Below are 26,116 nucleotides of genomic sequence, written 5' to 3'. Positions count from 1 at the left end.
ATAAGTTCAATGTGGTTTTTGTCATTGCTGCTCTACTTATTTTGTTTGTTTTTGAACACACTCTGGTTGTGCATGATGTCATTCAGACCTTTGTTAGAAAGCGTGTGTGTAAACTCCATTATCGCCTGTGCTTTCAGTTGAGGGAACTACCATAGCAACTACTAGCGCTACTTGAGAAATGCAAACAGAAATAGTAGTCAGGTTTACGTTCACTAAATAAGAAGCTTTTGTGGTTTCCATCCCGCACTAAAAGACCCAAATACATAAAACACACAATGGAAAACTGTTTTCTTCCCCTCTCTCTTCTCCATGTGCATGTGATCTCTCCTCCATCTCCTGATAATGTGTGATGTGAATTATGTAACAGGTCGGATTAAGATTCGGGCGTCTTATTATTAGACCTGTGACCGCCTGCCACCAAGTGCAGCTGGAGTCCCGCCTCCAGATCGGCTGGTTGGTAATCAGTGCTCACACACGCACACAGAAAACACAAACACACGCTTGTGCATGCACCTCTCGGCTGTCTACACGTCCTCAGGCCAACAGATCAGTATAGAGTCATGTGGGATAGAAAAAGGCTTCCAGGACAAGAGCAGAAGGGTCAAACTCGACAGCAAAAGCAGACTTCTGAGCAAACGCACGGCGATACACACTGACACACACTTTGGTATGACTCACGATTACCTAACAGGCAAACAACTGAACTCAAACATGTCAATGCCTCGACAAACTGCTTTGTAAAGGCTTGTTTGTAAAAACTGAATCCTGCATACTTGCGGTAGGCTTTGAATGCGATTGTGCTCTCAATCTGAATACATGTAGCCGGGATCAATGTTTCCTGTATTCTGCACCCAGCAGTGTTGTTTTAACAGAGAGACAGATGGGAAGACAGAGGGAGAGGGAGAGGGAGACCGCGGCACAAAGTAAGAGACGGGCGCACAAACACATTTAGATAAGATGACCCATTAATCCCTGTGCTGTGGTCACAGTCATTGCGTTGCTCTGCCCGCGACACACATACACTCACAGCTAATTTAAATGCAGCTTATGCACCACTCCCACCACTCCCACCTTCCTCTGATTGACCAAGTGCTTTACTCAACAATGCATTATTTGTTCAAAGGCATATTTAACCAACACATGCTTTGATTACTTATCATTTTTAACTTCAACTGTTATTTGGCAAACCTAAAATTCAAAATTTTATGTACAGCAAGGAAATGCATTGAATGCTGGTAACAGGGATGTGAGGAACACAGCTGCTGAACAATGTTTTTGCGTCACATTAACCTCAATCATGAATTGACTGCAAAATACAGATGGAGACCGGTGGCTGCAGCCAGTAGAAATATGAGAAACAAAAAGTCACACATCAAAGTCTGAGTGGGAGAACGAAACTGATGAGTCCACTCACAGCCGGGCTGCTGGTTATCACAGACAGAAAGCTGCACAGATACAGGAAGACAGACGTCTGCAGGGCAGAAGCATGCGCAGTTAGTTCAACAGGAAGTCACTATCACAAAGTCTGTAGTAAACTAATGCATTTCATGCAAACCCAAAAAAAGTAAAAAAAAAAAAAAAAGAAGGCACAATCAGGTTGGATTCAAATAAATCGATGTACTTTTAGAAAAAAAATTCTGGATGTTAAATCACACTCAGAGAAAAGAAGTGCTCTTTCGGAAATGACAAGTTGTTACTGCTCAAGTCACCAACATGAAACAATCATATAAACTTGGATGTACTGAAGACACCAAAAGCACATATGAAACACAGAGGAGAGACAGATATGGAGCGCTTTTAGAAATGCCTAACAGCGGCTGTGAAACTGTGGAAGGATGAATGCACCCAAAAAGACCTTGAAATCCCCCCAAACTTCCAAGCTGCACATGATACATCTCATGTTGTAATCTGTGGCTGAATTCCAGATTTGAAAATGTGTTTTGCATGATAAGACATTGCTAACGGCTTGTGGGATCTATTGACAACCAAAAAAAGAAAAACTTTCCTCCTTATAATTAAAAGGGAATTTATACCCTACAACTGTTAACAGCCTCACTGACGATTTTAAACTGAAGTCTACTTTTTTTTTTTTTTATACCAATTTAATCCATCTCTAAAATAATCATTTCTGTTCTAGAGCTGTATAATAGTCCTCTTCTCTCTGTCTGAAGCAGCCTGATCCGGGACCCGGGGAGACTGTTGGACTCGTGTTTGTTTTCTTTTCAAGGTAGTGTAAATACTCGATGATGTAAAATTGCATGTAGTCAAAACAACATTAATGATACCATCGTAGACGATACATATCGCACACCTCTAGTTTCAAGTGTAAACGGTTTAAAAGATGGCAAAGGGGAATGCTACAGAAACAGCTTTATTCCAATTTGAGTGCTTTGACACACTGCGACAATAATGAATAACTGTACACAGCAAAGACTCAAGCCCCCCCTAAGGAGGACACTAAAATCTCTAGATGGTCCAGTGAGTCTGTTTTCTCTAAATTAACAGATAGGAAAACTAACTCAACCTATTTTTTTAAAGGAAAAAAAAAATGGTAAAGAAGATTTTTCTGAGATCTAAAAGTAAATCTTAGCTGATGTTGATGTTTAAAATGTTGGATGTCTTAAGTTGGTGTTTGATTGTGGGGGGTGGGGAGCTGCGCGCTGGAGATAAGCAGCCAGCTGGGAGGCTGTGTATTAAAGTAATTTCCAGTCAGCCTCAGTGCAGCAGCGGCAGCAGTCTGCTCGGCTCGCTGAGGTGTGTCCGCTTAATGCACAATGATATCCGGCACCCTCCGAACGGAATCAAACAGCGAACATTCAGCCGTTCAAACGGCAAATTCCTCCTTCTGATCAGGCAGGACGCCGGCTGTCCTTGATGGGGAAACAACTCAAAGTGAAGATTTTATTTTTGCCAGCACTTGCTCCTCTATGGCACCACTCTGCGCAAAATGCATCAAACATAAATGGAAAATGTGATGCTATGATGACCTTGAATCGTGCATGGACATGTAGATGTGAAATGCGTAGGCGCCCCTGGACTGTGTGGTACGACAATTATCTGAACACATATATTCCCACAATGCAAGGCTTTTTCACAGCTCTGTACTGACGCACAGCGTGAGTGAACAAACCTCAATCTATAACCAATCTTGTGCGTTACAGAATACATGCAAAGGCACACATACAAGCAGCAATCGGCGACCTATAACCAGAGGAAATGGTCACGAAACGCTACATAAAGCACTGTTGCTGCACCATGTGGGCAAATCTCGCAGAGCTTCACCATTCCTTCGCCAACCGATTTCACAAGTCAACTTCATTCTCGACTTTCAGGAGAAAATTGTATGCTTAATTGGGAATGGCAGAAGTGAAATTCTCTTTGTATCAAGACTTGTGCCGTTCTAACACACACAGCTGCACTTCTATAATGAATATACAGAGGCAAAACGGGAGATTACACTGACGGTTCTTCCATGCTAAATCTCCTTACTGCAGCCCCCGGTGAGATAAATATAGACGCAACTTGGGAGCTCACATTTTCTCCTTTTCACACAGATTTCAAAGTGTATGTCGCCCCGATCAACTATATACTTGAAGACAATATAAACATGGTTGAAAAGAGTAATTATCTTCAGACGAGAAGACTTATTACTCACTAGAACGCTCACACACACATGCAGCTCTGTGCTCCTGCGACTGCTAAGTTTTCGTTGCGAAAGTACCGACTACCGACAGCCTTTCAAGCTGTTTGAAAAGGGGCTTCCCTGAAACCCGCTCTGGGGCTGTCTGATGTCCACTGTGGTCCTCCCAGGACCATAGAAGCACATCTAGTTTCTGAGTATTCAAATGCACTGGCAGCAAAGCAGGTGGCAGATCTGAAGTGTCAGCAGCTCTGGCAACTGCATTTCTACCACTATGGGAATTCTATGCAACGCCGTCTTTTTTGTTCTAGAGCCTGTTCTGCAGCACCACCGACTATATTTGGAGCCCAGATGGCCTGCAAAAGCAACTTAACTGCGTCTACTTCTCCGACACATGTGAGGGATTACAACTGCTTACTTGTGGTTTTCCTTTCTCTCTATTTCTTATGGGTGATTCTCAAGAGGGTCCAAAGACGTCAGCATGTCCAGAAATATGCAAAACAGCATCATAAATTCTGCAAAAAAAATAATAGTTTTACACAACCTCACTATCCATTGACACTGTGCTGGCTTTCCAGACTTGCCATGCTTACGTAACATTGTTTTAGCAGGTTTGTTGCCAAAAATACACACCTCACATGCGATTCAGTTCCACTCTGCCATAGAGCAGCTTCGTCAAGCCAGCAGCGACATGATGTACTTGGATCACAGCACAGTGGAATGAAGAGGCGTGGATTCGATGAAGATTCACACAATGTACCACCCAACTGTGCTTTCAGCGTTGTTGAGCGTAGTGTTTGCTTGCTTGATTTTTATTTTTATTTTTTAGAGCTATTGTTCCAACATTGAAAATGTTTACAATGTTATGTCAGTTTGACGATAAAAAAATGAGAGCAAGCCTAAATATGATGTTGCAATGTAGACATGTATATAATTGAAAACTTTCCTTGAGAAAAATAATTCAAGCACATGGTATGTGTTTAACTGACTAAAGTGTTTAACTATTAGTTGTGTTCTAGTTTTGTGTTTCATGGTCATCACCAGGATGAAGCAATGAATGATAGTGATATCAGTGGTTTAGGCTTGTTCATACTTTCATCAAGCAGAAAGCTAATACTTTACCTGAAATGTGGGACAATATACTATTTACATTTCCACAAAAGTTACCTTTGAGTCACATTCATTTCACATACTGAATTATCTGTTTGATTATTTTTAACTAGATGTGTTCAGAATTTCAATGAGAGCTCTAACTTGTTATCACAAGTCATGTGTCTTCAAACACAACCTTGAAGAGACGCAGAATAAGAATCGAGACAACTAATGAGGTATATGAAAAAAGTCATAAGATATTCAGAATGCAATACCAATTTTAAATTTGCAGATACTTAAATGTCCTTATTGAACATTTAAATACTAACTGTAAAGCCTTAATTTTTTTGGTCATTCCCTGGACTAACACTGGTTTGAGTCCAGTTGTGGGTATTTTTTGTGTGGATTTTAAAATGTTCTACCACATGCTTTTTTGGGTTGGATTTCTCTAGGGACTCCGGCACCCTCTCTCAGTCTAAAAACATGCATGTAAGGTTAACTGGTATCTGTAAAATGTGAAGATCTGTCCCTCTGTACTTTCCCTGTGATATATCCTTGTCTTCACCCGCATTCCAGGAATCAGCGCCGGTTCTCCAGAAACTTTGAATGTGATAAAGCAGTTGAGAAGATGGATGAACTACACAACCTGTGGAATGACCGCTTTGTAGGTGTTTGCTGTGCCTGAAGACCTCCTGCCTTCATAGCTGCTGTTCTGCTTATATTTACTTATTCAGAATTGTATTTTGAATTCTGCAATCTTACCCTTAAAGGATGTTTTCATGTTTACCGTTTCGCTAAACTCATATGACACAACGTAGGTCCGGACAACTAAACTGAAGTTACTTATTGCTTTTGCACTTTTGGTAGGCAGATGCTTACCAATGAAAACCTAGAGGCTTATCTTACATATATTGATCTCAGCGTCTTATCTGCAGCGACTATAGATCAGCCGAACATGCACATATACGCTGCACTGAAGGGAGCACTAAATGTTTCAATCTCATAAAATTCCCTGTGAAAGCAGAACACCAGTAGGATACTAGACACAATTAACCGAGGAGCTGTGCAGCAATAAACAACGGCGGCTTTTCTTATAAAAGTCTCAAATAAAAGGAGGTGTTGTTGTTAAAGGAGAGGAGATCCATAGCCCCGGCAGTTTCTCTCCCGGCTGATTGACCTGGGACTCGAGAAGAGCAGTGATCAACGATCACAACTGCTGACCGTGGAAAAAAAAAAAAAAAGAGGAGGGAAAAAAAAGAAGAAAAGAACAAGTGTTGCCAAGGCAACAGAGACATTGTGTTAAACATTCCCGTCACGGTGATTGAAGAGTGTCTGTGGTGGAATGAGCTTTCCCAATATGCGTCTTTGAATGTGACAAGCATATTGCAGCTTGACGTGAATGTATCCAAAGACAATTAATGTTCCTGCCATGCCCTCTGACTGTGCACTGATGTGCACGGAGTAAATACACTGTGTGATTGTTTACAGCATGTTTGTTGTACTCTGATTCTATACGTGTCCTTGCATTGTACACTGAGACTCTGTTTTGTCTGCTAAGCCGTTAATATGCTCATGCTTGCTTTGTGTCAGCTCTCTGTATGTCGCTCAGTGTTTGTGTCACTCCAGGTTTTAGGCGTGAATCCCTGCACGAGCAAAGCTTTAATGCTGAAAAAGGAATGGAGGATGGCCGGTAAACTTCAGTGGTAATAACAGGGTCAGCTGTGTTTCCATAGCATTTTATAACATGAATCACACGTCACTGCCAGCTCACCTTTCCTGTTTTTGTCTGCCGTCTATTACCAGATTAAAAAAAAAAAAAACACTGGAAGTGGTGGAGAGGCCTGCCAAGAAACTGCCATGTTTTGTTGGATGACTGTAAATAATTATGATCACTCATGAGGAAGAGCGGTTCCCCAGGTTCAAATTAAATAAACAAAAAACAAATCACAATTGTTTTAAATTACTGTGAACTGGGTGAGCCTTATTCTTTAAAAACTTCACTACTAAGTTGGCTGCCAGCACGCCTCACCAACGAAGTTTGTCAGCCGCCACTTAGTTTCAGAGCAGGAGGTATTTTAGTCTCAGAGCCGGCCTTTGTCAAAACTTTTCCACTTCTCTCCCACATGTTCAGCTCAAATGTTCCTTCAGGACTATGGACTCTGTGTCATGTGTGTCCCGCTCCCACTCCGCAACACAAAGGGGAAGATTCACGGCACACATAGCAACAAGCCCTGATTGGCTGAGGGCCGCCTGTACAGTTCCAGCTGGGGAGAACCCCTCTTCTGTTAAACTCAGCTGGCATTATTCTCCCGGTGCCAGCAAACACACACACACTTGACCCAGACTGACAACACCTTGCCCTCGCTCGCACACCCTTCATTGTTGGTGTATAAACAGAGCCGTTGTTCAGCGGCCCGGTAACTCACACGATACTGACGTCACGTGGTAAACAAGCTCCCAAGAAAAATAATTGTCAATGGAGGCAAAGAGGCACACAAAGAGTATCAACGTTTTCTCATGGGATGTAGAACGACTTCACTTGGGGCCTTTTCTTAAATAAAAATACACAGAAAACCTTGCCTTACAGTGAGACTGCCCCTGGTTTTGAGTCCAGGCAATGCAAAAATATGCATTTGACTCGAAATTGCCAGTCATTTTGAATGTGTGTATGTTTGTGTGTGTTGCAGTTTGTCTCTCTGCGTTTGCCCTGTGACGGACTGCTATTTTGTACAGGACATACCCCGTAGTCATGTGGGATCAGCTTCTGTGTTTCGTGATTCTGAGTAGGATACATTGTTATCGAACATAGAATTGGATAGATAGAAAAATATCAGCCAGATCTTCTTTCACTTCATTACTGCCCTAATTTTTCACATTTTAAGTTTTGAATGAACTATTGGCTACTTCAAAAAATTTTTTAAAGGGCTCCCCCACTGTAATGCAAACCTGAAGGGCAGGTGGGTCTCAGTACCTGGAAACTCTGGATCCCAATAAAGAATCCCATGAATGAGGCCCAACATCCCAAACAGGAAATTCAACACTTCAAGTTTTCCTTCAGGAAAATACCACAGTGGTCAAACCTGCCTTCAACAAAAGCACCAAGCACTCTGCCTCTCCCACGGTCAGACCCAGTCCTACCTGATACCAATAACAACAGGCTCACAATAGGAAAATGCAGCACTGCAAATTTTGCTTAGGCAACAGTCGTAAAGTCAAATGTAAAATACTTGCAAAAATTGCCACAAAAAGAAATCTGTAAATTACAGGTATTTTGTGTTACTCTGATTACAATACATGCTAATATTGGAGAACCTCGTTGATTTTTTTATGTCACTTGCTATAGTTTGTGTAGGAAGTTCAAAAATGAAACAAACACTTTTAACATGCAGCATGCACAATATACCAGCGGCTCATCCAACTTTTTCATACTGGATGTGACTTTCAGGATACTGAATAAAATCAAGAGCAATGTGTCACAAATTTTCTGAAAATTTGGGAGTTACATATGGTACTAATTTTTTTATATATGTGAAGATATTTGAGTGAGGGTTCCCCTATACTCAAAGTCAGGACTTAACCCAAAGTGCAAAAGACAAAATAAAATAAAAATTACAGATTGACAAAAACAACAGATAATCAATCAATGAAACGTTTTCATAAAGACACTTTCCCATGAACAGATTTATGGGGGAAAAAGGCTGCAATCACATGATTTGGATATGAGAAAGTCACATTATTGTGGTTATGCTAGTGTTGCATGTGCACGTTACACGTGTAGCAGGAGCATATCATCTAATTTAAATCCTGATTTGCAGCAGCAAACCTCTGGTACACTCATGCATTGAAATCCCCTTCAGCCATTCATCTCTCTCACAGTATTAGGTCAGTACTCCATGATGAAAGCACAAGTAACAATGGCTATTTTTCGGGATTGAGAAACTGCAGTGGACCGGAGAGCTGCGAGCCTGCAGGATTTCTGTCGCATCACTCTGTTCCCACTGATTTCAGACTGATAAAATCACCAGGTGCATCTTTACTGATCCGACAAAGAATCTGCACATGGTCGGTCAGCCGCTGACAGCAGACGCGGACATTTAAACCCCGGTCCTGCTGGGACACACTTGGTTAGGAAAGAGATACGATGTGCTCTCTTCATCTTCAGCCACCATAGCAACTGAAGTCCTTGAGTGAGGTGCTTAAACCCTCCTATTATTCAAATGAGTGGCTCGGTGGCTAAAAGTAGAAAACTGGTTACACTGGACTGCCTCCAGGTTTAAATGCTGCAGACTGAGTAAATGTGCAGCAGAGTAAAGCTAAAAACAAATCCGCTGTGGACTTTCCTAATCAATTCTTCCAAGGATGCACCACCCAAAATAATGAGGTGGTTATGCTTTTGGTTGAAAGGGGACTCGAGTGAATAGAAGTACTTGTTCATAACAATTCATCAGCCTTACCTTCACCCAATCCCACTTCTTCTTTCTTGAGATGCCAGTAACATTATCTTCACAGGCCTGGAATGCCCTCTGCATTGCCCTTTTTGACCTCATTTGCACATATTGTAGCTGGAGGTTGTAAAACCCCTCATTACTCAGGCAAGAGTAGTCTTTTGCAAACACATAGCCTCACTAATACCAGTTATGCAACAAGGAACACAGCGGTTTTTCAAAAGCAGGTAAAAATTAAAAACCGGTCCCAGTTGAGTTTTGCAACTGTAACATAAAAAAGTAATCAACGTTGAAATTTGCATAAAGAAAGAAACCAAATTATAAACACGCATGCCGATACTGCTTCAGATTAGGACTCTTCGAGTTGTACTCACTTTTACCCTGCAGCCCACTTGACTACTGGTCGCAACCGGATACTAGGGCAGTAGGGCAACCTCACCCTTCTCTGTAATCAAAGACACCCCGTCTAACACGAAACACACAGGCCTTTGACCTCCTTTTTGCTGGTGAAGCCAAATTCTAGAAAGGAGAGTCAACATTAAGCAACCTGAGTACCACCGAAGGTTGCATGGAAAGTGTGGCAGCTGTGGCAAAGAGAGGACAACTTGGTTTGTAATTGGAATTAGCTGTTACGGATAAAGAAGGGCATGTGGAAAGTTTGGACACAACTATGAAAGACCCTCACCTTGAATCCCAGGCAGAGTGTTGCATAATTTATCTGGGGTTGTAAAGCTAAGGAAAATATTCCTTGACCCTCAACATTTGGCTGTTCAGTAACAACACTAACATAGAAAAAAAAAACAAGAACCAAGTCCCTTAAAAAAAATAAAATCAGCTGAGTGAAGGGAAAAAGATGCATTATCTCAGATGAACAGGACAGCCTGACTGTCAGCTGCTTTGCCGGGAGGATGAAGCAATCCCGGGGGTGATAGAGGAATCGCCTGACTCAATACTGAGTCTGGTAGTTGGCTTGAAAGAGATGAGATGAGACAATGGAAAAAAGGAAATAGGATAGTTGTGATGAGTCTCAAATTAACTTAACCTCACACTGCTGTTAATAAACAATGTGCTTAACGCCTCCACAAAGAGCCCCTGAGGTGCTCTCCGTTAACATAAATTGGGAGAGTGTGTGTGTGTAATCGGTATTCCACTGCACTGAAAGGCTAGGTCACAGAAAGGAGAGATTATCTATCACGTCAGAATAAAATCTAATCTTTAATTACGCTCATTTGTACCAGTGATTTCTTTCAGTGCAGACAAATGGTTGGCTTTACGAGTCAAGAAAACGTTTTTCACAATAATTTCTTTTTGCCTTGTTCTGTCTGCATATCGCTATCCGGCAGTTCAATACCGGATCATCCACAACAGCCTTTCAGAGCTACACAACAATAGGACACTGTCAGCAGTGGAACACAGAAACAGATGAGAGGTGTGTGAACCTGATTAAAGTACTGCTTACGTAACACTATTTGCAACAAAGGATGTGGAGTGTCTGGTAACCGACCTTAAAACTAGATAGAAACTCAGCCCTCTTCAGGCAATCTACATCAGCAGTTCCAAAACTTTGTTTTGTTGTAGCCCTCTCAGATCGCAGGGCTATAGTCTCTATGCTCTCCAAAATCTGATTTGCCAAAAACATTTAGGTAAAGGCAAACACCGGAAGACACATGTCTACAGCCTGCTATAGCTTCAAGGTGTGGTTTTTCGTTGACACATGGAAATCTAACATTGAGAACCTCGGAGCAGGCAAAGCCTCAGGTTCCATCAGTCATGTCTGATACCCCATTAATTTGGCCAGGACAATGTTTATGTACCAGTCATCACTTACCTCTTGTTGACCAAACTGGTTCACGTTTACACGTTTCAAGTGAAAACAAATTGGTTTTGTGCTTTTGTTCTGGAAAGGTTTTGGGTTTGCGTTTTAAAAAGGATGTCTGTTTACATGGAAACGGTTGAAATGAAGATAACAATGCAGTTAGCATGTGAACCACAAGTTGGCGTTGCTGTTGTAATGAAACCACACACACACACACACACGGTATTTATAATAATAATTGCGAGTACGCAGACATTTGCACGGACAGACGGAGATTCAACTATAAAACTACCAAATCCCGGGAGAATATCGACTGGGCGCCATGTCACTCTGGGGGCTGCCATTGTTGTTATTGCCCATTTTCTCATGCATGTGCTGAAGAACTATTTACTGAGGGCGTGGTGTGTATGCGCAGTAGCAGCGTTTCGGAAAAGTTATGTTTTCCTCCATTTACACGGAGATGGATTCAGAGTATTATTGGCAAGTTCCACTTTGGCAGTCATTCTTCCAAAAGTTATGCTTTCCCCCCCAACACCAATGTTTAAACAGATCACTAAATAGCATTATAGAAAACGTTGTGTCAGACTCCCCAAGGCTGGCTGAGACTACAGCGTTTAATATGAATGGGATCCAATTGTAGCAAATCACTAATATTTCTCAAAGCAGTAAAAGTTATTTTCGGGGTGATAATACTCTTTGACAGAGCGCATTTAATAATGTAAATTAATTTTAGCTGCAGCAGACCTTTCAGCCACATCTCTCAGGACTGATGCATACGGAGACATTTGCATTTGTATGGAAAAGCTTTTTAGTGAGAGCACTGATCTCAACTATAACCTCACTTTTCCTCATCTCATGCCAACAACAGTAGATCTCCAAAATGTTTCTTTTTTTTTTTTTTCTCAATCCATTTGCAGAATAATAAATCGTTCAGGAGCCAACTGTCACCTGCGCTGCGCTTGCATTTTATAAAGTAAGTTAAATTAGCTCTATTTTGGTGCAAATGTCAATTGTGTGGATATGTATGTGGTTAAGTGCTGAGGTGTTACTGTTGGTAATGTCCATTTCATATGACTCAGAGGAAAAAGTGAAAGAAAGAGTGGGAAAAAAATACAGAAGCGAAGGAGGATTTGAAATAGTCATATAGGGATGATTTAAGCGTCAGGTTCTGCTCTCCTCTTCTGCAGCAATAATCACTCATCCCTGAACACAACTCCTGTCTAAACATGGCCGAGATTAGCAAGGAGCTCTCATTGTGGTTTCTCCGTTACAGAAATAACAGCCATGGTGGGAGCACGACAAACGCACACTCAAGAAAAACCTGTGGAAACTGAAGAGAATTTGTGCTTTATTCAATTTATTAGGATTTCTGAGCTAACTGTGTTAGGCCCACAGAGTTTACAGCTTAGCTCCAATCTTGTTATGTCACATCAGGGATTAAAACCACAAGTGGAAGGAAGGATAAACTGCAGAGGACACCCAGAAATGACTGTTCATGGAGATGAAGTCTTCTATGAATGAAAGGATGGCTCGCATATCTCTCAAGCTCCTTTTTCAGAGGATAATAAAGCTTTACTGAATTATTCAGGTCTCAATTTAGACCATTTCACTCAAACCTTCAAGACATCAATTGTCACCTTGACACAAAGAAAGACAGAAATAGGGACGCAAAACATTTCAATGCACAAAGACACAGACAGCGTTGCCACCACAAAACCACCCCTGCCAAGCAGAATCACCAGGCCCAGATGGCACTTCCTGTTCCTGCGGGGCTGGCTGTTGGTTGGCTACAAGGATCCACAGGGGCGGGAGGATGTGACGAACGCGCTGCCGGTGACATCACTGGCTGGCTCAGCGGCACCCTGGCAGCAGAAATACGACCCATGCGCCTACTTAAAGCTTCAGCCAGTCCAGCATCAGGTCTGAATAGTGTCTTTTAATGTGTCCTTATAATGTGTCAACAGCGAGCCGTGATGCGGAGTAGCTGTGCTAAATGTGTACATCTGCTTTTATGTTCGTATGGCTGTGATTGAACCTGGCTCGGCACGCTATGACCTCAGTGACCTCAAAGAAAAGGTCTATAAATACATGTATAGGGTAACGGCACATTTGTGCCTGTGTCAAGCTAAAGAGCTGGTGCGCTAAATGAAATGTTCCATCGTTATGTAAGCACATTACTGGACTGGGAGCACTGGGGGCCAGATTCCAAGCAGCCGAGAGGCTAGGCCACTTACAGTCAAACCTGTCACAACAGCATTGATTTAGGCCGATTACTCTGGGGGCCAGGATAGTAACTCACAGCTGACTGCCTACCCAGTATTGGTATTCATTGTGAAAGCCACCTCTAAATCTGGCTGTACAATGGTGAGTCCAATATTCATGTTCAGTAGAGCTGGGTCAGCAAATGGCTGCAGTGTTGTATTGAAAAGGCAATATGGAGAAGCACTCATGTTGACTTAAACTAGCTATTAATACCAGCTGCATGACTGTGTGACATATTTTTAGCTATTGGGGAAGAAAACAAGCGGATCTTTTCAAAAACAGGTTTATATTGGTGATGAATAGGGAAAAAAAAATCTATTTAAATTTTTGTTAGGAAAAATCTGTGTGGTGCTGGTGTGCAAACAGCAACAAAATCATAGAAGAAGGCAGAGGTTTGGAAATGCCTCCTCTTCTGAATACTAATTTTTAAATTTAAAGTGTGAAGACTGCAAGTGTTGATAGTGCTTCTATTTGTCATTCATGTATGATGAAAGTAATACATCTGGACTGTTCAATTTCATTCACAGCATAAATTAGAGTTGTTTCTTAGAGTATTGCTGACTTAATCTGGACAATTATTCTTGTAATACTAGCATTTGCTAAAATCCTAGGTGATGTAAGAATAAACTTAAGCAATTTATCATGCAATGAGGAGTTCTGCTGTTATACGGAATATAAGCAAAGCTGGGATTCAGTTTTAGGTAATTACAGCAGTGAAAAATTCAGTACAACAGAATGACATTGAGTCTGCTATTGCATTCATACAAATGTTACTCTCATGCTATTTACTGGTTGTCAGCAATGAAAATAAAAACGAGATTCCATCAGACCTTTTCATTGTCTACACCAAACTAAATATGACCACCACAATACAAAACCTAAACATTAAATGTTTACACCAATGTCTCCTTGAATAACAAATTGTGCTAAATTTAGCGCAGATTTTTTTTTTTAAGTCTGCTGTTATGACTTTTTTTTTTTTTTTACATCTTGTTAGAGTGCCAATATCTGGGGTGATATCAGTATTACAGATTGAGATATGTTAATCTCTGGTTGTGATGTGCCAGAGAAAACTGAAAATATGGTGTTTCGGCCACTGAATGACTCCATCAAAAAATAAAACAAAGATACAGATGGAGAGGAGCGAAGCAGAAGCGAGCACCTGTTGAGGCGGGGTTCCCGCTGTGTTGGATAAATCACAGCCGAGGAGGAGGGATGCAAAGACGACAGAGCAGCGGACAGGTGCTATATGGGAAAGCAGCGTGTGTCGCTCTGTATTATCTGGGTCTCTCGTCAGTGAGAGTGTATGCCCTGATCCGCTGGCAAGTGTCTGGGACATCTCAGGACAGCTGTAATCTGGCTGAACGCACACGCAGGAGGCGGCCAGTGTTGTGAGCTGGGTGAGTGGGGGGAAGGTGGACTCGCATTCATCCCCTCCTTTAAGGCTCCAAACAGGAAGCACTGGTGAACAAATAACACTTCAGCGAACAGAAACACCGTGCCGGGGCGCCGGCTGACTGACGCTTTCCGACATGACTACCTCTGAGATCATCTCTGTGTATGTTGTTTAGCCTGCATTGAAAAAAAAAAATGGCAATACAGGCTGCGGTTGAGGGCATAAAGAAGGAAGAAGTCAGTCATCATTCTTGGGCTGTTGCTCAGATGTTTCTGTGTGTAGAGTCATGTCTGCATCTAATGGAGAATTATTCATTTCTCTTCCTCGTGTCTACTTGATGATACAGTTGTGAGGCAAACCCAGCTGAGCCGTGTACTTTACGGTATAAACCAATCCACTGTGGATTTAAACCAACACAGAAGTATGTCTACACAGAAACACATAAAACTCAACAAAAACACACTTGACCTGAAAGTTTGAAACTTAACACGCTGTGTTTTTACTGACCGGTGCTGTAAGGCTCTGAGTTTTTAACCGTCCCTGATGGGACCTGTAAAAACTGTCAGTTGAGCCACATGCTCCAACGGTACATCGCTTATTAGGGCCCACAGCAATCTGTTGCACACTCTCTGCCATACTCACTTACGCCCGCACACACACACACACGCTGTCCTGACTCATAGCTCAACTCACAGAAAAACAAGGAGGGTCAGATGACTTTGGTTAGGCCTCTGAGCAGAACATAAGTGCTCCTTTTCTCCCTTTATAACAAAAGGCGGAGCTCACGAAATGCCCTGAAGAGATGCTGCGTGAATTGGGGGGGAGGCACAGAAACACCCTCCCTACCAGCAGGAAAATGCTTTGTTGTATTGAACAGAAGTGATATTTAAAGACCTAGACTAATCCTGCTTCTGCCTCTAAATACCGATTCTGGGAAAAGAAAAAAAAAACAACTAAAAAACAAATTAGATGACATAAAGTTCCAAACTTACAACAGTGCGCACTTCTGATCTTCATAATATCATTATCACACAATACATTACAATATCAACTCAGTTGTAGTATGTTGGAAAACTCATCCACAACCATCATTATTAGGACTGAAACTAACAAGGATTTTCTTTTCTCAAACTGATTTGTTGTTTGGGGTTTGAAGTAAAATAATGGTAAAAAAGCAGATGTGTCAGTGTTTAAAAGCCTGAGACAACATGAAAAAGGTATTTCTTCCAGAAACAAGCATCACTCATAACCAATGAAAGCAAAAATGTTGATAAAGAGGAAAATTATGTTGTTGTTTTTTCTTTTACATAAATATAAAGCAAGATTTTCATTGATTAGTTGATTATGAATAGTGGACAGTTTCAGAGTGATGGAAAAAAAGTGCCACACTCATTTTACATCAACCCTGTTTGATCACAGTTGGGATGAAGCAGAAAAAATATGTTAAAAAATGGTTTTATAAACCAAAATTGAGGAAACTTTACCAAAGATAAATTTGTCACAAATCCAGATTCTAGCAGGCATCATGACAATAAGTAGCGCCAGCAGTAACGGCGGGTGGAGTTCTTCTTTAATCCCCCTCAAACCCTTTGCATGACCCTTTTCACCCACCTGAGAAACTTATTTCAGTAAAAAAAAAAAAAAAAAAAGACATGCCCAGACATGTTTAGCACTCCCCCTAAAACCTAATATCCAGAGCCAGGCTGTCCTAAGAGCCCTTAGCCCAGCACCAGAGCAGTGAACCGAGCTGCTTTGTGCCCAACTCGACCTTGCTAGAGTCCAGGCTACTGAGCAAACAGCTCCTCTCACCACTGCAGTCTTATTTTCCTGAAAGAGGGGAATGAAGCAAGAGAAAAGTAGGCAACTGGCCCTTAAGCAATCTTATGTATCCACCACAGGAAGGATACAATACCTTCAAAACAACAATAGCACCGCAGTGCCTGTCAGTCAAATGGGGAGCTACTGCTGTGGAGCAGCTTCTACTGGCATCGGCTCTCATAATTAGAACATGACAGTGAGCGATTTGACCTGACATGCTAATAATCCGTGAAGGGTGAAGAACAGATGCATTGTGGTGATGTGTTGCAGGCCAGCAGTTCTCAATCTCCCGGCTCATATAAAACAGGATTACAGATTGTCGATCAGGGAAGTTTTTTTTTTTTTTTTTTCGTTGTTGTCCACAGTTGACCCAGCATGTTGAGCTGCATTATTAGGCTATATTTACACTGTGCTGTTTTCCAGTCTGTGCGCCCTTTACCCTGGGCCATCACTTCACCCAGATGTCTGGGTCACAGGGTCTAAATAAAGGGTTTTGCAGTGGAGGGTTAAAAGCCGACGTCCATATGTGGCACAGGTTTACAAATTGTCTAGGAGTCCCATTATCAGAAGACTGGCTCAAAAGGAGATCATTTTCAGGGCTGGCAGTGGCCCTGGCTGTGTAACGTGTGTGTGAAAAACACAAACACTATCTCTCATTGGCAGCAGTTGATTTGATCACGACTCAAAACAAGTGTCCTTCACTGCTTTTATGGAAGTAGATCACAAACAACTGAGTTCAGTCAATCACTAAGTCAATCATTTGCACTGTCTCTCTCAATCCTGTGTTTGGAATATCCCTGCTCTGAATGTCTGAGTGACTCCGTACTGCACTAAGCGTGATTTAAATAAATCAGCCTCACGACTCCAGATACCTGATTCGGATGATTGGATTTCCCAGCTCTGACATGCTTGATTCCCATGAATTACTAATTATCTGACTTCTACAGTGACTGCTGACGCCCATTTGAAAGGGTGGCATCTGAAGTAAGTAGGGCAGGGTCACTCCAGGACCAAGCCCGAAGAAAACATGATTAAGCAAAAATATAGAAGCTTATGGAAGACCTATTTTTAAGCGAGACAGGGCGGGGATTTGGATTCGGAGAGACCCTTTACTAATGGAAGCAATGGTAAAATTAGCATAATCACATTGAAACAAACAAGGCAGTCCCCTCTGTCCCTGTTTTACCTCATGCTGCAGATACAGCAAGCTGTAAACAGGTTGCTGAGCATAAGGCAGGAGCCTTATTTCCACAACAGGGTGGGTGTCAAGAACATTTTGCAGCAGCCCTGTGCAGAAGACTGTCAAAACAAGACTCCTGCAAAAGGGGGAGAGTGTGTGGCAAGAGAGCAGCTTGTGGGCTACACACTGCTGCAGAACTGGGTGAAAAGAAACAGCTGACAGTCGTGGTAACATTCAAAACTAGAGCACCTAATGTGTGCTGTATATACACGTCCTCGTTTACCCGGGCCAGCCTTTGTTAGTTCACATAACCAGTGACTAGGCTGACCAGCTGTTACATAATTCCCTGGCCTGATTTTTTTTTTCATCTCAGGGGGATCGGGTACAGTCAGTCCACTAAAAAGCTGGAAAAGCACAGCTTGCCCACACACTGACCAACCCTTGTCAAACCCTGGAGATGTGTGAGTGTGATCCTGGTGGCCCACATACCTCGCTCCGGCTTCATGTTGTCCAGTGTCATCAGGTTGCCTTCAGGGTCTCCGGCGGGGGGTCTTCTTGGTCTTTTTCTGTCTCTCTCTCTCTCACACACACAGCTTCGGTGTCTGGACCCCCCCTCCTCAAACCCCTCCTCGTTGACTGAGACCTGCTGTATTACCTAAGCAGTATTATCAGCTGTGAAGCCTGCGTGTTGGTGCCAGCTGCCCCCTACCCAACAACAAAGCATTGCTTTGTTAGCATGCTACTGTACGCTTCCATCGGATCGCACTGTATTGTCCAACTGACTAACACAAAGACAGCTGATAACCACTGACAGCCAGGCGCGAGTCAACCGACCTGTCAATCCGCGAGTAACCAATCCGACTAGTCGTGGTTTAACTAGCGAGCAGGTTACTCGTACAGCTCGTGTCAGATCCCTGCACCTGAAGCATAGTTAGGCAGCGGTTCATGTCGGTGTGTGTCTAACACTGGCTGCTCTCTGCTGGCTAACTCAGCAGCGCTAGCTCGGTAGCAAAGTCAACCAACTAACCTACCGTGACGGAGGTTGAAGATTCCCAAACCATCGCAAAACACCAAATATAACGCAAGTAGCCACAGCTCGTCTATAAACAGCGACGACGGGCGGACTCGTCTTATTGATAATTATATTATTTTTCACTACGACGAAAACATTTTCAGCTTGTGAAATCTGTGATATCGCACCGACACGATCCACTTTCTATCCACGAACCAAGCTCGAACCGCGTCCATCTACTTGACGTCTGAAACGCCACCTGTGCCGACTTCCTTTGTGATCCTCATTAAAACTTTTCAAAGCAACAACCGATAGCACCGACTCCCCCCCCCCCTCTCCGATCAGACGCCTCGGCAACGACTGCGGCGATTTCCGAGAGCGCTGGCCGAGCGACGTCCGCCGTGCTCGCGCTGACAGGCCGGGTGACTGCGGGAGCACCGCCGGAGCAGGTCGCTGCGAGGATAATTCAGGAGAAATGCAGATGAAAGGAACAGTGAGTCCTCCTGGTCGTGATGCTCGCAGTCTGCCTCCCCTCCTCTCTTCCCTCCCTGCCTGCTTGTCAAAACAGATCAGTGCAGCTCCAGTCACGTGTCCCAACAACAGCCACACTCGTCACTTCCCTCGCGGCCAGCCTCGCATGAACTCGCAGCCATAGCAACCGCCAACTTCGAAGTGGTACCAAAAACTTCCGAGGGAGACACGCCGCGCCTCATTTGTAAAAACAAATCTGCTCCGACACGAGTCAGCGAGTCTGCCCAGGTCCGTAATGCTCTTTACAGCAGACGTCTTCGGGCAGAAAGGGGGGACGACCAGGAGAGATGTGGTGGGTTACTCTCTGGAAGCTGATTGGTCAGCGCGGGTCTGTGCGCGTTCACGTGCGCACGTGAGTTTGTTCTTTTCTGTCGTGAACATTTTGTTCCGCGTTTTTATCCTTATATACGTTTCAGTTAAAACTCGCAGCGTGCTGACTGACAGTAGAAACCACTGGGTATTGTTTCTGTGTATTTGTTATGGTGGTCAGACTTGGATTCCCCCCCCCCCCCCCCCCCCCCCCCCCCCCCCCCCCCAAAATGGACACTTGGCTGGACCTCGTCATGCTTGAATTATATTCAAAAATTAATTTAAAAAATCATTATATATATATATATATATATATATATATATATATATATATATATATATATATATATATATATAAGCATATTTAACGTATTAATTATCACCAAAGACCCAAAATAAAAACATTTCAGATTTGACTTAACATTCTTTATTACGTCTAAAATAATCTCTTCAAATGCAGCATAATTTATGATGAATGAGTAATCCATCTTCTATACAGAAAACGACATTACAACAACAAAATAATAGCTCCCTGTTTCAGCCAAGCTCCAAATGAATAATAAAAAAAATATGAAATTATATTCAAGATAATGTAAGGTATATAGCAATGATTTTTCAATGTAATCATCCAAACGATAAGCTAGACCCAGAAAGATACTATTTTAACAAATATTTTGTCAGAAGATATAAAACAGTACTGTTTTAATGTGTCACTCTCAAGATAATTTAGTACTCTGTGCAAAGTGCCAGACAGTTTAAAAACATGATTAAGAGTCACTTGAAAAATAATGAAAACCAGACAGATCAGCTTAAAAAAATCTGTTTTTCCCCTCCAACTTTCAACTTGTACAAAAGTGGTAAATCATGATTATCCTATTTCCTAATGTTTTTCATATTAGAACATGCTACCTATTGAGATCCAAAAGCAACAAAACATTTTTTTTTCATGATATTTAGAAGCTTTTAATGTCAATCTGGAAGATCTTTATATGTAGCCTCCAACTTTGTTACACTAACAGCTTGTACTTTCATAGAGTTTTTAAATAAATAATGGGTTTAACTTCCACTTATCCTTTAATCGCCAATTTTTCATTAAAGAAAAATAAAAAACCTGATCAACAGGGCAATTTTTTTTGTCCTATTGCACCCCAGCTGATGCTGTTTGGCACTTTGAGAATCATTACCTTCGACTTATCCCAAAACATGCATTTGAAGTACACTGGTGTCTATCAATTGCCTGTAGGATGTGAAAGTCAGTGTTTTCCCTGTGATAGACCGCTGCACTTAGATCACTGAATAATAAATTGTTATTTTAGATTTGATACTCTGCATGCGCTGAAGAGGAAATGTCACTGCTTTTCTTAAGATTTTCATGTTTGTTTGTTTTTTTTTAACTGCTTACTGTGGTACTTGTGGTGAGGTTTTCAGGGTTCTACCTTTAGGTGGTTTTGAAAGCACTTAGGGTGGTTTTGTGTCATTTGGCATAACTGGAAATCTTCCCATACCAATATGTTGGTTTGTTCCTCAATTTCCTTATGTGGAAGTGTCCTTGAGCCAGGCAGTAATCCCTGATTTTTTCTTATGGCTGTGGAACACCTTGCATGTCAGCTGTCATTATTGGTGTGTGAATATGTGCCTAGGTACATGTGACTGTGCAAAGTGCTTGAGACAGCTGTGCCTTGTGATTGTAATTTTACACTGGCTGTTATTTTGTCCCGGCCTCCACCTCGTCATGTCAGTGTGATACAATAAAGTGAAATAAATAATGAATGAGATCAGTTTGCTAAACTGCGTTTTGATTTAGATGTAAAAATCCATCATCTGCAGCAAGACGTGTGCATTGGCTGTTAACTTAAACCTGACAAAATAAAGTGCATTTTACTGGGTGAAAAAGAAGCTGCAGAACTGCGAAATCATTAGAAGAGATGGTCAATGGGCTCCTGCTGGACAGTGTGCTATCAGGAACCCAGCAGGGTGGAGAAGAAAGATCAAAGTGTTAAAGTGCCGCAGCAGCACATGGTCCTCCACCTGACCCGAGTGACAGAAAAACCAGACAAGCTTCTGTGTGCTCAGCAGGTGACAGCATTGGAGAATCGGTCTTCCCTGCTCAGGATCAGCAGGGCGTGAAACAGACAGTGTAAAGACAGTAGACTTTTACTGGCAGAAGGGTAGGGTTGCTCTTTTTTTTTTTAGCAAAATCCTTGCACATTGTCACTGCCAGTGACAAGTTGATTGAACTTAATAAATCTTCATATTTCCTGTTGATGATCCCTGTTCTCTACATTTAGTTTTGTTGTTCTAGAATTTGCACAGAGGTGTGGTAACATACTTGTGCATGTGCAGTTACATTAAGTATGTATCTAAATATTTCTTGTATTTCTTGTATTGCCAATGACTCAGTGAAGTTTGCAAGGGACAATGGGTGAAGTAAAGTACACCCTATATGTGTCAGGGAAACCAGAGAGACAGACAGTCATACATAATCACATCTTAACATAATGGGAAATTTGAGTCACTGTAGGAAGAAACAGTATCTGGAGAAACCTCATGCAAACTCAGACTCAAAGACCAGTACATCATCGTGCCTATCGAATGTCTCTTATCAGCCCTACGAGGCAATATTTGTTGATGGGTATAAGCTTATTTCAAAATATTTCCCAAAGCAGCAATTTTCTTTTGAAGTGACAGAATGTCACATATTTAAATGACCTATTCTGTTTTTACGTATTTGGTTTTTTATTATATATAGTTAATCTGCCCATCTGAGAATGACATGAAAAGCATCTTTGATAATAAAGAGTAATGTGCTGTATTTCTTTAAAGTTTATAAAGAAGTTAAAATCTGATTAAAAGTAGTTCAACAAGTATTTTCTATTACTTAAAAAAAACCAACTGGAGACTGAAACAAATAACCAGTAACTTGCACTGTACCTGAAAAGAACACATAAAATAAAGAAGAACAAAATTAAAAAGTGAACACAAGCTAACATCAACCAAATTGTATTTTATTATAGGGTAATAAATACACTTCAGTCAATTAAAGCAAGGAGCTCAAAGTTAAAACATGAACATGTGCGTCAGGTGAAAAAACAAACAAACAGCAACAGGTCTAAAGCCAGCAGTTCAGCTCCTGCCAGGCTGTGCAGTGCTGTCCTTTATTACAGAACAACAAAGGAAACATCTTTAATCTGATCAAACCTGTTGGAACAAAGGCCACAGAGCAGACGACTAAATCTGATTCATAAAACTCTTTGACAGCTTCCTTTGCACTTTGTGTTTTCATACCATTTCCTGGTACATGCAGATAACCTTTATTGGCTGGACTTATGTTTGATTTAAAGCTGCAGTTTTGGAGCGTGGAGAAGCTTTCCCCTGCGAACAACTGCAAGAAAGAGCTGGGGGAATTATCTTTTTGATCTGTCCTTTTGCAGGAGTGAAAATCATGATGAAAGGAAGAAAGTGTATGGTAATCTAATAACTAACTTAATAAAACTCACACACTGAAAACTGTACAAAGCCACAATTGTAACCATTGTGACATTTTCAGATTTACCTGATTCAGGAAGAAGAGTTATGATTTTTAACCATTTGCTTGAAAAGCAGGTCATTGTTCCACACTGCAGAAATCCAGAGTTTAAAGTGCTTGGTAATGTGAGTTTGGCAAATCCAGTAGTGAAAAAAAAAACTGTCCTGAGGAAACCTTTCCCCATTTTTTTAACCTCATACCAGTTGGTCTGAAACTGTAATCTGATTGTTGAACAACGCTTAGCCAGGGTAATATTATTGTTTGTGTTGTGTCCAGAGACATTTCATTGGTCCGTCTGTCTCTGAATAAAGTAGCCAACCCTGCCATTGTTTAAAGAAATGCACTGTTAATGCACCTGTTATGACCCAGGGAGCCCAGAGGCACAGACCAATCTTTATCTGAAATCCTTAGGAGTTAGATACAGCAGTATACAGTGGGAAAGCAACTTGCTAGGTCTATTGTCTATAGTTATCAAAAGAAACTGCACAGCCAAGGTTATGCTGAAAATCCCTCTGAGGTTAAAAATAGACAACCACTTTGACTTGAGAGCACATTACAGACATTTTAAAAAAGCTTTGAATGTCTGCAAAAACAAACTGATCTGCCAAGAGACAAGTTGATTTTTTATTTTTCAAACTAAGCCAATATCTAATAGTAGCTCCTCTCTGTAGGCTGCAGTAATCTTCCTGCTGATTATAAAGGGATATAAATAAGGCCATTTCAAGATTTATAGAGACACGGTACATGACGCTCTTTTGGTTTTCGTACTTCAGCTCGTAGTGGCACCATGTCAATAAATGACATATATGTGGTCGTGGTTGCTTAAACAATATCACATACCGAAACTTCAGAGAAAGCCTGAGGATACTTGTACTGTAGTAAATTGGTATCACACTGTCATCTAGTGGCAGGATATCAGTACTACAGAAACAAATATGCCTACAGATTTGAAGAAGAAATAGAAATTGACCCTGAGCTCCACAAAAGAAGACAAGTTTCTCTGCTGGATTATTTGTTTACGTTAATCGAATAACAGAGAGAGTATTACTGACAGGTTTGTCGGGTCTTCAGAGAGTCATTGCTTCACAGCTGTGAGAGTGTTTTCAGCCAGTAAAATCACCAATAATCTCAAGTGTGAATGCCACTGACTCCCCCTTTGTCAGTGATGTATTTCAGGGCTAATAAATTAAATAGCATTTGCATGGCCAGTTTCATAGTGTTTTGATTGTTTGATCCTACAGTATCTTGATTTTCTGCGCTATAGCTGACTTCAACCTGGATATTGTCTGGAAATGGAGAGATGCCATCACTACCTTGGATGCTGTCCACATTTTATACTTTGGCATATATGATATTGCTCTGTAATGGGCAAAGGTAGATCACTGATTTTATGATACAGCAATATAGAAGCAGGGTGACAATTTTATTGGAATCATTTTATGTCTTAATGACTTGCCCTTCTTATGGCTTCATATTGAAAATAATAATAATAAAAAAAAGATCAAATCTCTGTAATCATTTGTAAAATATTCCAAAAATCAGTAATCAGCGACACACACTAAACATAAGGTGAAGTTTGAAATCAGGTGTTATACATGACCCATCCTGTGATCTTCTGGAGGTCGTTGTCGTGAAATGATCATGCTTCTTTGGAAGAAACCAATCCAACACATGGAACAAAGCAACAGTAATAAACGACACGTTTCAGAAGCTGGAAATACCAACAGTTTATTTTCTACTTTTTGTGACTACAGAAAGGTTGAAACATTTGAACACTGAAAAAAGCTGGATGACATCATCACTTGCTTCTCAATTTTCTTTCTTTTTTTTTTATCATTTGCTTAGCAATCACAACAGATGATATTGCACGGCACTGAGAAAGCAGTAGCAAAGCCTGGGAAAAAGCAATGACAAATCAGGTCATGAGACATGGAGTTATACATCTGAGAGTAAACACCCAACAGTATTCCCTCTCTCAAGCGCGCACGCACACGCACACATACACGCTCCCACACATGAACACTCTTGCATACATACACAGACTGAAAAAAACTGAAGAAGCATTGTGAATTAAGAGGGAGGCCAAATAAAAGAAGAGATCTTAGTTGAGAAAAGCACAAGGCTGACAGAAGCAATGAGATTTCATTTGGAAATGCAAGTGCAAAATCAACTTCTACTGTAATCTATACCTACATGTCTATGACAACAAATATGCTTGTTTTTATCAAAACCCTTCAAGCATCTTTGTATATGAATAGCTGGAGGACACCCCTCTGCGGGTGAGAAACTAGTTCCCCAGCTCAAGAGATCCAGATGATTGTCTTAGGCGCTGCAGTATTGTTATGAGACTTGTAGCCAAGCTACCCATCATATGGGTTCTCCTTATGGGTGAAATATGTAACAGATAATATGGGGAAAATAAAATATAAAAAAAAAAAAAACATAGGTCCACGCTGCATCATCCATTCCTCCATCGATCCAGGGCTTTATAACTAAAATATGAGCACCTCTACAACGTCCACATACTCCATCCCATGATGTAATAACTGCATAACGTGGTGGTGTAATCTGTCATGGACATTTTGGCGATGGCGTTCAGTCCGTGGATACTCTGTGCAGCCTGAGCACGACAGAGAGGAAACAGTACTAATAACTGCTGTTGTGGTATGCACCGAGTTAACCACACATATATGCATGCACACACACACAACAGCAGGCAGTTTGATCATATGCCACACACATTAGCATACAGGAACAAAAAAACAAAACAAAACGGGATGAGCAATCCAACACGGTCGTCCCCACACACACTCACACACGGATTCCTTGGTAAGGTTCTTTGCAGTTTTATTAGACTTTGCTTATAGTCATTACACGAGTACGTACCAAATGAACAGATACTAGATGGAGCAAGACGGCAGTGCCACGGCAATAAAAACAGACCCAGCTCCGTGACACGGCCCCTGGCAGACCGGCTGCCCAGCCTACGCTCCACCCCACTCTGTGCATGAGACAGCAAAGTGAGCGGGGGGCTTGCAGCCCTCGTTTCAAATGCTTCAGATTGTACATTGAACAGGAGATTCCCCACA

At 41.6% G+C, this 26,116-nt stretch overlaps 1 protein-coding gene across 1 annotated transcript in view; it reads right to left on the bottom strand.

Moving 5' to 3' along the window:
- Window positions 1-19,381, bottom strand: part of atosa (atos homolog A) — a 34,861-nt gene extending 15,480 nt beyond the window's left edge. Inside the window, exon 1 of the mRNA XM_030100431.1 lies at window positions 18,139-19,381. Coding sequence (XP_029956291.1) covers window positions 18,139-18,169 — 31 coding nt within the window. The 5' untranslated portion in view covers window positions 18,170-19,381. The remainder of the gene's footprint in view (window positions 1-18,138) is intronic.
- Window positions 19,382-26,116: the final 6,735 nt, after the last annotated feature.

Source organism: Salarias fasciatus, chromosome 1 (assembly GCF_902148845.1).
Source record: "Salarias fasciatus chromosome 1, fSalaFa1.1, whole genome shotgun sequence".
Lineage (NCBI taxonomy): Eukaryota > Metazoa > Chordata > Actinopteri > Blenniiformes > Blenniidae > Salarias > Salarias fasciatus.
This window is presented reverse-complemented; position numbering and strand designations above follow the sequence as displayed.